Below are 12,445 nucleotides of genomic sequence, written 5' to 3' on the forward strand. Positions count from 1 at the left end.
CTTTCATGTACGTAATACAGCAACCTTTTGTAGACCATTGATATTTCATCAATCACCAGAATTTGAAGGTCCCCAATTTTTGCTCTCATTTCACTAAGACTCTGTTCTCTTAGTGGTTCAGGGAGAAATTTTGTTAACGCAAATAAGTGATGAAGTGTATTTCCGCCAATGTTGAAAGCAGCAGTTCCTGTGAATGCTGAAAGAAGTACTGGCACCCTTTGTGGTTCAGACATCAATTTAGAAAGCAACCGGGACGATTCATAATGAATTGCCTTAATCAGATGGCTTTTACCTGTTCCTGCTCCACCCGTAACAAACAAATGGAAAGGTTCACAATTTTCTCCTATAACTTTTGCTGAACACCAGTCACGCACAAAGTAAAATATTTTACGTTGCATTTCATTCAGATTTCGGAGTACAGAAATAGCCTCATCCGTGGAGGAAACACTTTGTTGAACTTGATACAGCACATCTGCATTATGTGTGTCCGATTCCATTTCAGGTATACGGTCAACATCTTCCTCCTGTGGTACTGGGTTTTCTTTTCTCTTTGCTAATCCTTCTCCTCTCAACACCTCAGTTTCTGGACATAAACGTGACCATGCATCCTCTGGTTCACCATACATTTCGTAGGCCTCTTGAGCTCTGTCAATGACATCTTCATTTTTTCCAAAACAAGAATGATTAGTGTCCACAATCGACTTCACTGATTGTAAGGATTTTTTCCCTACTATTTTCACATGACCTGTTTCGTAGAAATCCTTAAACAAGTCAAACCCTGGTGGTTTTAGCTGCATCTCTGTCCAGTATGGAAGAAAAAGTTGCAGAAGAGATTGATAATACTTTTCGGGTGTTTTTTCAGCATTAAATCTTGGATACCTTATAACCGCAGCTTTCGTTCTTGTTCTCCGCTGAACATAACCTTTCTCGTTCTGTAGTTTAAAAACATTGTTGTTCCAATTCTTTGGTACCTGAGATTTAGCAAGAACCCTGAATTCAGAGCAAAACTCTGCAAGGCACATGGCATGAAACTCTGACTTATCTGGACGATTTTCATAACGCTCTAAAATATTTGTCATCCAAATGTCATCTTCGTCGTCATCGATATCATCAATTATTTCAACGTCCTTTTTAGTTTTCTTTTTCAGCTGAGACAATGGCTTAGATAACCGTACAGGATTGTCACCTACAGGGACAAAAGCAACTTTTCGTGAACACTCTTTCATCTTTAAGTTGCACACTCTATATACAGCTTCCTGGGCACTAACTTCTCTGTGATGTAAATAAGCAGACCCTATTTTTTTCATTGTCTGTCGAGCATCAAAATTCCCCTCCTCTGCCTCTAACTTTGTTTGTTTAAGTAGCATTCCCATCTCCCTTTCTGCCTTGGAAATATATGAAACAATATATACAATGCAGCTGAACGGATCTAGAACAAACTGTATATCCATGTTAGCATCCCAGCATTTTAGGAGACAACGGTTATATTGGTTTGTCCACATTTCATTTGGATTGCGCTCTAGAATAACTGATCTCCTTGTTGATAAAATGTTTTGGGCTTCTTCATACAGTTCCTGAGTTAGTGAAAGGTCTTCAAATATTTCTTCTGTTGTGGAGTTTTCTTCACCTTCTGTTTGCACTTTGTCCCATACACTAAGCAGTATCTTTTTTGCATAAGCCTTATTTATCTTACTATGTTCATCTTCTGTTTCACAATGCCCTACATTTTCATTATCCTGAAGGCTTGTAATAAAGGTCCTTTGAGATGGAGGTCTGGGAAAATTGAACCTACATTCTGTACCCTTCTTTTTGCAAGTTTTTGAATGTTTCTTGCTGTGTTGCTGAACTTCGGAAACTGTTTTTCTCAGATCAGAATCATCGATTTCTGAAGGTAAAGCACATGTTACGTATCTGTCTATAAAATTACATACAGCTCCTTCCCCATCAGAATCGATATTAGGTGCGTTTTCGATCCAGTACAAGCAATGCATATGTGGGGAACCCCTCTGTTGAAACTCAACTCTTTGAAAATAGTCTACAACTTTTCCAATCGGTTCCGCTGAAGAAAGTATTACCTCTCTATGAAATGTGTGAAATCTATGTTCGAACATCCTTGCTACTGTAACTGGATTGCATCTTAAAACTTCATTCTTTTCTGACCAGTCCATTTCTTCAGGATTCCTATCATCATTTAAATGATGCAATATAACCCTTACAGCGTCATTCCATCTGTATTCAGCGGCAGAAAAAGAGCAAAACCAAGTTGGTATTCCTAACTGCCGAAGCATAGCAAACAGATCTTTCTGAGCAGCAGACCAGTATGCTGGTGTTCCCCTAATAGGCTGCATAAACCTTATTGCATCATCATTTCTGAGCAAACAAGAAAGAGCAGATGGATCTTGCAGCATATTTGCTGTCACTGATTTACCACTAGAAATCTTAGATACTGACTTTCTGAGGGAAATTTGAGTTTTCTCTATCACCTGGTTTAATTCAGACATATACTGACTGAAGAAAATGTAACACGTATCCTTTGCAAATCTGTTGTCGGCATTCATTAATCTATTGTTGAAATACCTAGAAAGTGTTATTTTTTCTGACCTTTCTTCATTCCAGGAAAACCTCCCACTTGGAAAATGGCATGGAAATGTTTTAGCCTCATTTCCTGGTTCTTGTAACATTCGAACTGGATTTTTCCCTTCACCAGGCGCAATGTTGTACACATCATCAAAATAATGATCTAAAACTTCCTGTGCAACATCAACAGGCTGTAAACATGTATCGAATGCAATCATTTGCTCATCATTTTCTTCACTGTTATTTGTGTTCTCTGTCTTTTCTTCATTGTTCTCTTCATAATTTTCATTTTCCTCGAAATTTGTTTCAATCGTCACATCTTCATACCACTGGTTATTTTTTTTCAAATATGCCAAGGCTGCCAAGACATTTTCTGCATTCACAAATTGATATTCAAAGTAACCTTTGAAATTCAACTTCCTTTTTAATTTAACTCGTAACAGTAAGTTCTTATCTTGCTGCAGAGGTAAACTGGTAGCTTTTGTTACATCTGAGGGCACACAAACAATGGGTCCGTGTATATTCCTTTGTCCCCCATGAGGAAGAGCCATAACCTTCATAAAAGGTATGTGAAGTGCAATAAGGTGCTGTTCTAAGCTGTTTATATTGTTCAACTCCGGTGGAATGTCTTCCAGTGACAAGTTGTTTGCAGCAGCCTCAGATGGTATTTTTCCACTCAAAATTTTTCTATGACAGGTGAAACAAATCCATAACGATGATCTTGGACATGTTTCTCGGCAAGATTCAGAGCATTCATGCAAATACTTAGTTTGTAAACAAATATTTGAAATAATTCGAGATTGTTCATTTTTTTCATACATTGATGTTCACAGGCTTGAACTTGATTTCTAAATAAAAGTCTATGGCAGCAACAACAAACATACTCTGGACCTTTCCCTGCATTTCCTTTGAACGTTGTAACAACTTGTTCTTCTTGTAAATTCATCTTTTTCATCTTTCGTTGCCTCTTCACTCTCTCTTTTTTCTTTTGTTTTAATTGCGACGATGACTGATATTTAACTTTACTTTGGCTCTTCATTGCTGATTGAACATTACTATCAGTTTTGTATCTTCTTGTAGCATTCTCTCTCTGCTTTTCTTTAAACTTCACATTTGTTTTGTACCTTTGAACATTAGCAGCTTTGTTCCTTTCTCGATACTTTTCATCATTTTTATACTTGTCCAATGCTCTTCGTTTAACATTTCCTCTATGTTCCATATGTGTAGAGTACTTTTCACAACTTCTGTGTTTGACATTCTCTTTGTGTCCAATATCTGACTTGTACTTTTCAATACTCTGTTTCCTAACATGTTCTCTATGTTTAGCATCCATCTCATATTTCAATACACTCCGTTTCTTTACATCTTGCTTATGATTCAAGTTTGTGGCATATTTGCGAATACTTTGACGTCTCAATTTAGATTTGTACTCCTCATCTTCTTGATACCTTCTTCTACTGCTTGCAAGTGTTTTCGACCTGAAATCTGCATTTGAATAGAGTTTCTTTTTGTTCTTTAACATTTCTTTTCTGAACACTTTGTTTTCATGGTACTTCTTCCTCAATGCATTCTTGCGATTTTCATTTGCTTTTGAGTACATTTTTAAGTTTATGTTGCCTCGTTTCTTTCGCATTCTCATGCGATTTACTCTGCGCAGATTGTACTCTCTCACATATGACTTACTCGTACTTTGAGACTGACACTGATTGTCAGATATCCTTGCTGAAACATTTAACACAACATCGTAATGGTTCTGTTGGTTATGATATACGTAAATTGCTTCATTTTGTTTGTTTGGTCCTAGATTTTGCTTTTGTCCTTTAAACTGAAGCCATTTCATGTCTGAGAAAGTAAATATATCTACATTCAACATGTCTGACACTGCTAATATCTCCAATTCTGTAGCCCATATGCCTACTTCACACATTTTACTTGAAAGTAAATAGGCTCTTACTGATTCTCCATTACACCTCAAACACTTTTCAAACCAACTTTCATTCTGAACCAAGTGTTGACATACAGCAGCTCTAATTGCCTGATGGTGATCTTCAGAATTTGTCAGACAAAATGATATGGCCCTAAAAAAGCAATTGCCATCTCTCACAATATCTCTAAATTGAGTAGGTGCACCCATATCGATCAAAGACTCTGCATAACATTCCCTACTTGAATGAGAATACGGCAGATCTAAAAGTCTGCATAATTCCTCTTGTTTTTTGACACTCAAAGGGAAAAAATCTTGCCTTTTGCTTTCCTTGCTCAGAAATTTTATCTCACTTTCGAGAATATTCTCTTCGTTTTCTGAGATTTTATTTCCTTCTGCTGAACCTATGCACATGTCTGAATGAAAACACTTATCTCCTGAGAAGTTATTTCCTGGTGCTGAACCAATTCCTGTGTCAGAATACAAAAACACATCCTCATCTTCTTTTACTGGAGCAAAACCAAACTGCTTTAGTAAACACAATGCCCCAGTTAATTCACATTCAACAGTCCTTGTAAAGCCCATGGATAGAGCTAAAGAGACCAGATGCAAATAAACATCATGTACAGTCCTCAACAAAATTCTTGTACTCTTTCCATTTACATTCATATATCCACTACAACACCGTGAATGTGAATCAAATGTATAAAATCCTTCATTGGTTCTCCCAACTAAGAGTGTGTTTCCTCCAAAACATACAAAACATCCACGAGTTCCCTCTAGCACCTTTTGAAGAGCTTCAGTAAGGGGAAAAGCATTGAAGTCCTCATAACATGGCTCTTCATCTGATAAGCTTATTAAGCTAGACACAGAAAGTTTAACTTTAAACTCAAATGTTTTGCTATAGCATTCAAAATACTGTGGTAATTCATCCACTTATAGGTATCTGCTTCTAATTGTGGAACTTTGTTGTAGATATGCATACAGTTCATCTCCAGTCACTAGAATTTTATTCATGTCAGCCGTTTGCCAAATATTGGCACTCTTCAAGATATCATATGCTAACCCTGCCAAACAATTCGCAACACACTGTGTTCCTGCACTTTCCCCAAACAATGGATCACCTTGGTGAAAAGAACCCTGTACAGAAACTGAATATGGAGTGGGTTGAGTTGTCTGAAATGTATTCCCTTCAACACCTCTATCATGTAAACTGGACATAGTACTCCCCCTCTCTAGACCATACACAACAAACTCTTCTTTGCTTTTTTCTTTATCAAATCTTTCCTCAATCACATTTCCCATTGTCTCTTTTTTTAAGGTTTCTTTCGTATTTTCATTCATAAAAGATTCATTTCCACTCCCCATAATATTTTCCACCTTCTCATTATCATTTGTTTCTATTAAATTCTCAATTATACTCATTTTTTCTGTATCTCTTTCTATATTTTCCGATATATCATATTCTCTGTTCAATATTCCATAAGTATTACTTTCAGATTCCTTTTTAATTTCCTTCAAAAAGCCCTCATCTTTTGATAATCTACTGGTCTCCTCCATCCTGGAGGTATCCAGCTGCGCCTGTCCTGCTGGACCAGACATATGCACTATGTCCGATCCAGGTGCCCTCGGTGGAGCACAAACCCACGGTGGGGAGTCAGTGGACGGTGCCTTGCCCTCGTCATGGACAAACAGACGACTTCCCCGAGGAGATGGCAACCTCGGGGCAGGTGGATGCATTTTCACTCGAAGTGAGGCCTGCACCCTGGCCAGGGGTTTTTCCTCAAAAGGCGGCAACCCCATGGAGCCTCGCCCCGGAAAATTACCGGGAGGAGCTAGCTCAGCTCCATCTGCTGTCCCGCAAGGATCAACAAACTTTGTCTCTAAGGCTTGTGTACCATCTGGTGTATCTTTCAGTTTTTCCCTCTCATTTCTTTTTCTTAGTTTGTCTGCTTCCCGTTGCCTTCTGGCTGACACTTTCTTTCTCTTAGGCATCTGGAAAATAAATTTAAAATGATAAGAAATAGACCATTGGCCTATTTCTATTAGATCTTTTATATATGACGACATTAACGTATACATAATCCGCATGCCTGGAGATGTATTTCACCACAAATTGGGTCACCATTTGTCTCCCAACCAACCCAGATCATTATTTGAAAGCAAAATCAATTGAATCCAGACAAAAGGATAACAATAGGCCCAAGGGCCTTGAATCGCTCCGAAAACCTAAGATGCATCAAATGACAAAGTTTGATGATTCTAGACCAAATATACCCAAGATACATAAAACTAGCCATAAAATGTCAAAAACAGTGATCTAATTTTAGGTTGACATTCTCCGAAAACCCAAGATGTATCCACTGACAGAGTTTGATGATTCTAGGCCAACAAATACCTGAGAATTCTGTTAAAATATCAAGCATCTGTGATGAGTAGTTGTTGAGAAAACTGCGACAAAAAATTGTTACATATAAGACGGAGAGACGCATATACAAACAGGAAGTTGACATGGTATTCAAACAAACATGTATCCCACTGGATGGTAGCCACAGAGAAAATTGTGAATAAATTTCAAGCATCTGTGATGTGTTGTTACTTGCAAAACTGTGACGAAAATTTTGTTATGTATGAAATGGACAGATGCACAGACAATCAGAAAGTTAACATCGGATTTGAACAAAATATATCCCACTGTACAGTATGCCTCCAAAATAAATTGTGTTAAAATTTCTAGCATCTGCGATGAATAGTTGTTGAGAAAACTGCGACAAAAAGTTGTTATGTATAAAACGGACAGACTCACAGACAAACAGGAAGTTGACATATTATTTGAACAAAAATGTATCCTTCTGTATGGGCATGCCTCAGAGAAGATTCTTTAAAAATTTCAAGCATCTGCAATGAGTAGTTGTTGACAAAACTGCCATAAAAATTTGTTACGAAACGGACAAATGCACAGACAAACAGGAAGTTGACATTGGATTGAAAAAATGTATCCCGCTGTATGGAATAACTCAGAGAAGATTGTGTAAAAATTTATCATATCTGCGATAAGTAGTTGCTGAGAAAACAGCGACGAAAAATTAGTTATGATCAGACTGCAGATCAGACGGACAGACACACAAGGGTAAAACAGTATACTCCCTCTCCTTCGAAGCGGGGTAATAACAAGAGGCCCATGGGCTCATCGCTCATCTGAGCACTGTGGCTAGGAAAAAGTAGAATTGGTTTACTATTGAAAAGCTTAAATCCAAAAGTAGTCCCATGACCAATCATAGCTTTGCTATTCTTGAGTAGAAGATTTAAAAGAATTTTCCAACATATTTCTATGTAAAACTTTGGTCGGCCATTTTGGCCCCGCCCTACCCCTGGGGGTCATGATTTGACCAAACTTGAATCTACACTACCTGAGGATGCTTCCATAATAATATGATCAATTATGGCTTTGCTATTTTTGAAATGAAGACTTTTAAAGAATTTTCCTATATATTTCTTTGTAAAATTTTGGTCGGCCATTTTGGCATCGCTCTACCCCTGGGGGTCATGATTTGAACAAACTTGAATCTACACTACCTGAGGATGCTTCCATATAAATATGATCAATTATGGCTTTGCTATTCTTGAGAAGAAGATTTTTAAAGAATTTTCCTATATATTTCTATATAAAACTTTGGTCGGCCATTTTGGCCCTGCCCTACCCCTGGGGGTCATGATTTGAACAAACTTGAATCTACACTACTTGAGCATGCTTCCATATAAATATGATGAATTATGGCTTTGTCATTCTTGAGAAGAAGATTTTTAAAGAATTTTCCTATATATTTCTATATAAAATTTTGGTCGGCCATTTTGGCCCCGCCCTATCCCCGGGGTTCATGATTTGAACAAACTTGAATCTACGCTACCTGAGGATGTTTCCCCATAAGTTTCATCTTTCCTGGCACAGTGGTTCTTGAGAAGAAGATTTTTTAAATATGCCACCAAATTTTCTTTAATTCCAAATTATCTCCCCTTGAATGAGGGCGTGGCCCTTCATTTGAACAAACCTGAATTCCCTTAACCCAAGGATACTATGTGGCAAGTTCGGTTGAAATTGGCCCAGCGGTTCTTGAGAAGAAGTCGAAAATGTGAAAAGTTTACAGACAGACGGACAGACAGACAGACAGACAGACAGACGGACGCCGGACAAAATGTATTCAGAAAAACTCACTTGAGCTTTCAGCTCAGGTGAGCTAAAAATCCCTCCCTCCCTACTGTGTCTGAAACCCTCCAGGCCATTTCAAACAAACATTTTTTTAAAGTTTGCCTGGGATATATCCTAGGGCTGGGCATTGATATCGATATTTCAATATGTTGCAATACAGTGACAAAAAGTATCGTATCGCAATACGGTTTTGTAATATCGATATATTGGCAATATGCTTAGATTAAGGAATTTGTCATTAAATATAAAAATGGACTTTAAAAAGTTTGTCATTTAGCATGTTTAGCAAGGCAGAAGTTGTTTTGTGGGAACATTTCAGAGCATAACTTCAACAAGATATTTTTCCGTGTTGGTTACTTATCATAGTAATGTACATTCTGCCTGTAAATTAAAGTATATATAGCAAGAAAATGCAATTTAAATTACATTGAAAATATTGCAATACATATCGCAATACAGTTAAAAATACCGCAATACAAAATTTCAGGCAAATACCAAGCCCTAATATATCTCAAACTGATTATTATATCCCATTTGGTAGAGTGGTCCCAACCTGTCATAATCTTAGCAGAGTTTGTCTAGTAGTAGCCAGAATGACCCAATTGACCTCTTTATTTCAATTTGATATTCAAAATACCAGGTCAATTTCCTTAAATATGTACCTTGATAAAAGACAAAAGTAAAAATACTCATATTAGTATTAGCTGTCACCTGTCCTACCCTACATTTAACCTCTGACCCTAGAAGTTTTATATTTACATTTTCATTACATGTATTATGGGCAAAAATACTTAATTTGTCCAACAATGTTTTCGCAAATGAATCTCAGATTTTTTCAATACAAAACTTCAACATACCTGACAAACAAGAGGCCCATGGGCCACATCGCTCACCTGAGAAGCTTTGACCATTCTGTTCTTTACCAGATTTCATCCTTGTTATACATAGTGCATCCCCACCCTACCCCACTGATCATAATTTAGACATTTTGAAATCTACACTACCCCATGATCCTTCCATGGGCACATATGTTTTAGCTTTTTTGGCCCAGTGGTTCCTGAGAAGAAGATTTTCAAAGATTTTTCCTAAATACTTCTATGTAAAACTTTGATTCCCTATAATGGCCCTGCCCTTCCCCCGGGGGTCATGATTCCTACAATTTAGAATTTCCACTACCCCTGAATGCTTCCACATAAGCTTCACTTTTTCTGGCCCAGTGGTTCTTGAGAAGAAAATTTTCAAAGAATTTTCCTATATATTTCTATATAAAACTTTGATTCCCCATTCATGATTGTGGCCCCGCCCTTCCCCCGGGTGTCATTATTTGAACAATTTAGAATCTACATTATACCAGGATGCTTCCACATAAGTTTCAGCTTTTCTGGCCCAGTGGTTCTTGACAAGAAGATTTTCAAAGATTTTTCCTATATATTTCTATGTAAAACTTTGATTCCCCATTGAGGCCCCGCCCTTCCCCCGGGGGTCATTTTTTGAACAATTTAGAATCTACATTATATCAGAATGCTTCCACATAAGTTTCAGCTTTTCTGGCCCAGTGGTTCTTGACAAGAAGATTTTCAAAGATTTTTCCTATATATTTTTTATATAAAACTTTGATTCCCCATTGTGGCCCCAACCATCCCCCGGGGGCCATTATTTGAACAATTTAGAATCTACATTATATCAGGATGCTTCCACATAAGTTTCAGCTTTCTGGCCCAGTGGTTCTTGAGAAGAAGATTTCAAAGAATTTTCCTATATATTTCTATGTAAAACTTTGATACCCAATTTTGGCCCCGCCCTTACCCCGGGGGTCATGATTTGAACAATTTAGAATCTACACTATACCAGAATGCATCCATATAAGTTTCAGCTTTTCTGGCCCAGTGGTTCTTGACAAGAAGATTTTCAAAGATATTTCCTATATATTTTTTATATAAAACTTTGATTCCCCATTGTGGCCCCAACCATCCCCCGGGGGCCATTATTTGAACAATTTAGAATCTACATTATATCAGGATGCTTCCACATAAGTTTCAGCTTTCTGACCCAGTGGTTCTTGAGAAGAAGATTTTCAAAGATTTTTCCTATATATTTCTATGTAAAACTTTGATTCCCCATTGTGGCCCCGCCCTTCCCCCGGGGGTCATGATTTGAACAATTTAGAATCTACACTATACCAGGATGCTTCCACATAAGTTTCAGCTTTTCTGGCCCAGTGGTTCTTGAAAGATTTTTTAATGACCCCACCCTATTTTTGTCTTTTCTTGATAATCTCCCTTTGCGAGGGGATATGTCCCTTCATTTTAACAATTTAAATTCCCCTTTACCCAATGATGCTTTGTACCAAGTTTGGTCAAAATTGTTAAAAGTTTACAGACGGACAGACAGACGGACGGACGGACAGACAGACGGACGGACAAAATGTGATCAGAAAAGCTCACTTGAGCCTTCGGCTCTGCCTCAGGTGAGCTAAAAAGTGCATGATTAACATGGACCATTTTTCAAAGCATGCTTATGAACAGCTAGTGTGTTGTCTCTGAAAGGTATTACCTGTACTCATTTCAAAGAATCTTGAAAATACATCACAATGTAAAGGATGACTTTAATTTATGAATCTATAAAAACAAACATGCTTTCAAATATTTTAACTGATTTCTTGTTATTACAGGCTATGTGTCCTGCATCCATTGAGTTTTGAAAAGAAAATAATTTCTTAAATATTCTTTTTCCCTACTCACCCCCTTTTTTTGCCAGGGAACAGGAAACAAGTGTATATTTCCTTATGGCATAAATGAATAAAAATTCTCAGTATTACTCATTCAGACTATGTTTTTTATCATCTTTTATACCATTAATAATTCTCCCCAAAATATGAAACACTTTTTTAACAGAATGCTTAAATTAATAATTTTATATAATTTTGTTTTTCATCATGTTCAATAAGTCCAGCATGTCAAGGAAAATCACTATATTTATATAATAATGATGCATTATGCATGCACTGTCGAAATAGTCGGCAGGGCTTAACACATGGTGCACGAGTCGGAGGCAATTCGCGGTTTATAAAGGGTAAACTGCCCCAAGTTATGTTATATCGTATTAGATAAGTGAAATTAGCTACATTCCTTAAATAAAATTCCAGAATCAGTGATCGTTTCTGTGGTGTAATTGATGAGGCATCGAACCGACAACCTCATGGTTGTGAGTTCATTACCTGGCGTGAGAATTGAAGATCTTTATTCAGTAAACAAGTCCATACACTATTTCGTCATAGTATGCTTATGCTATATAAATCCATAGAACATTATGCGAGAAAAGTAGGGTATGGGTTATAAAGAGACAAACTGATAGGAAAGCATAATAATTAACTATATAACTTAATCTACCTATAAAGCTTTATTTAGCTATTTCAGATAAATTTCTGTTTTATGAAAAGCAGACAAAAAGTCGCATGATGAGGCCATATTAATTTTCAACTTTGAAATGGACTGAAAACAATTAACCAAAAACCCACTTATAAAAATGTTTCTCCTTCAGTGCAATTGCAATCAAAGATCTAAAAGTTTTGTGGCTATGTTTAACAGTTAATCTGTGAGTAAACAGCTACTTTAACAAAGAAAAATAGTTTTGGTCAACAAGATAATTAATTGGTAATAATTGAGCAAAATGCAAGGCAATCACACTTAAGTTACGTTAGTCATGCCTTATCGCACTTCCAGCTATCCAAATAGAGA

General features: G+C 37.0%; 1 protein-coding gene across 1 annotated transcript; it reads right to left on the minus strand.

Moving 5' to 3' along the window:
• Positions 1–11: 11 nt before the first annotated feature.
• Positions 12–6,496, minus strand: LOC134259730 (uncharacterized; the record flags this gene model as incomplete). The annotated part of the gene is made up of 3 exons (XM_062742328.1): positions 5,487–6,496; positions 3,462–5,402; positions 12–3,264 (listed from the first exon to the last, which is right to left on the minus strand). Coding segments are annotated over exons 1-3 (6,204 nt in total), but the record flags the coding sequence as incomplete, so codon positions are not given.
• Between the last annotated feature and the right edge of the window lie 5,949 nt (positions 6,497–12,445).

This window comes from Saccostrea cucullata, unplaced genomic scaffold (assembly GCF_032062105.1).
Source record: "Saccostrea cucullata isolate Sc308-1 unplaced genomic scaffold, CSIRO_AGI_Scuc_v1 ctg12923, whole genome shotgun sequence".
Lineage (NCBI taxonomy): Eukaryota > Metazoa > Mollusca > Bivalvia > Ostreida > Ostreidae > Saccostrea > Saccostrea cuccullata.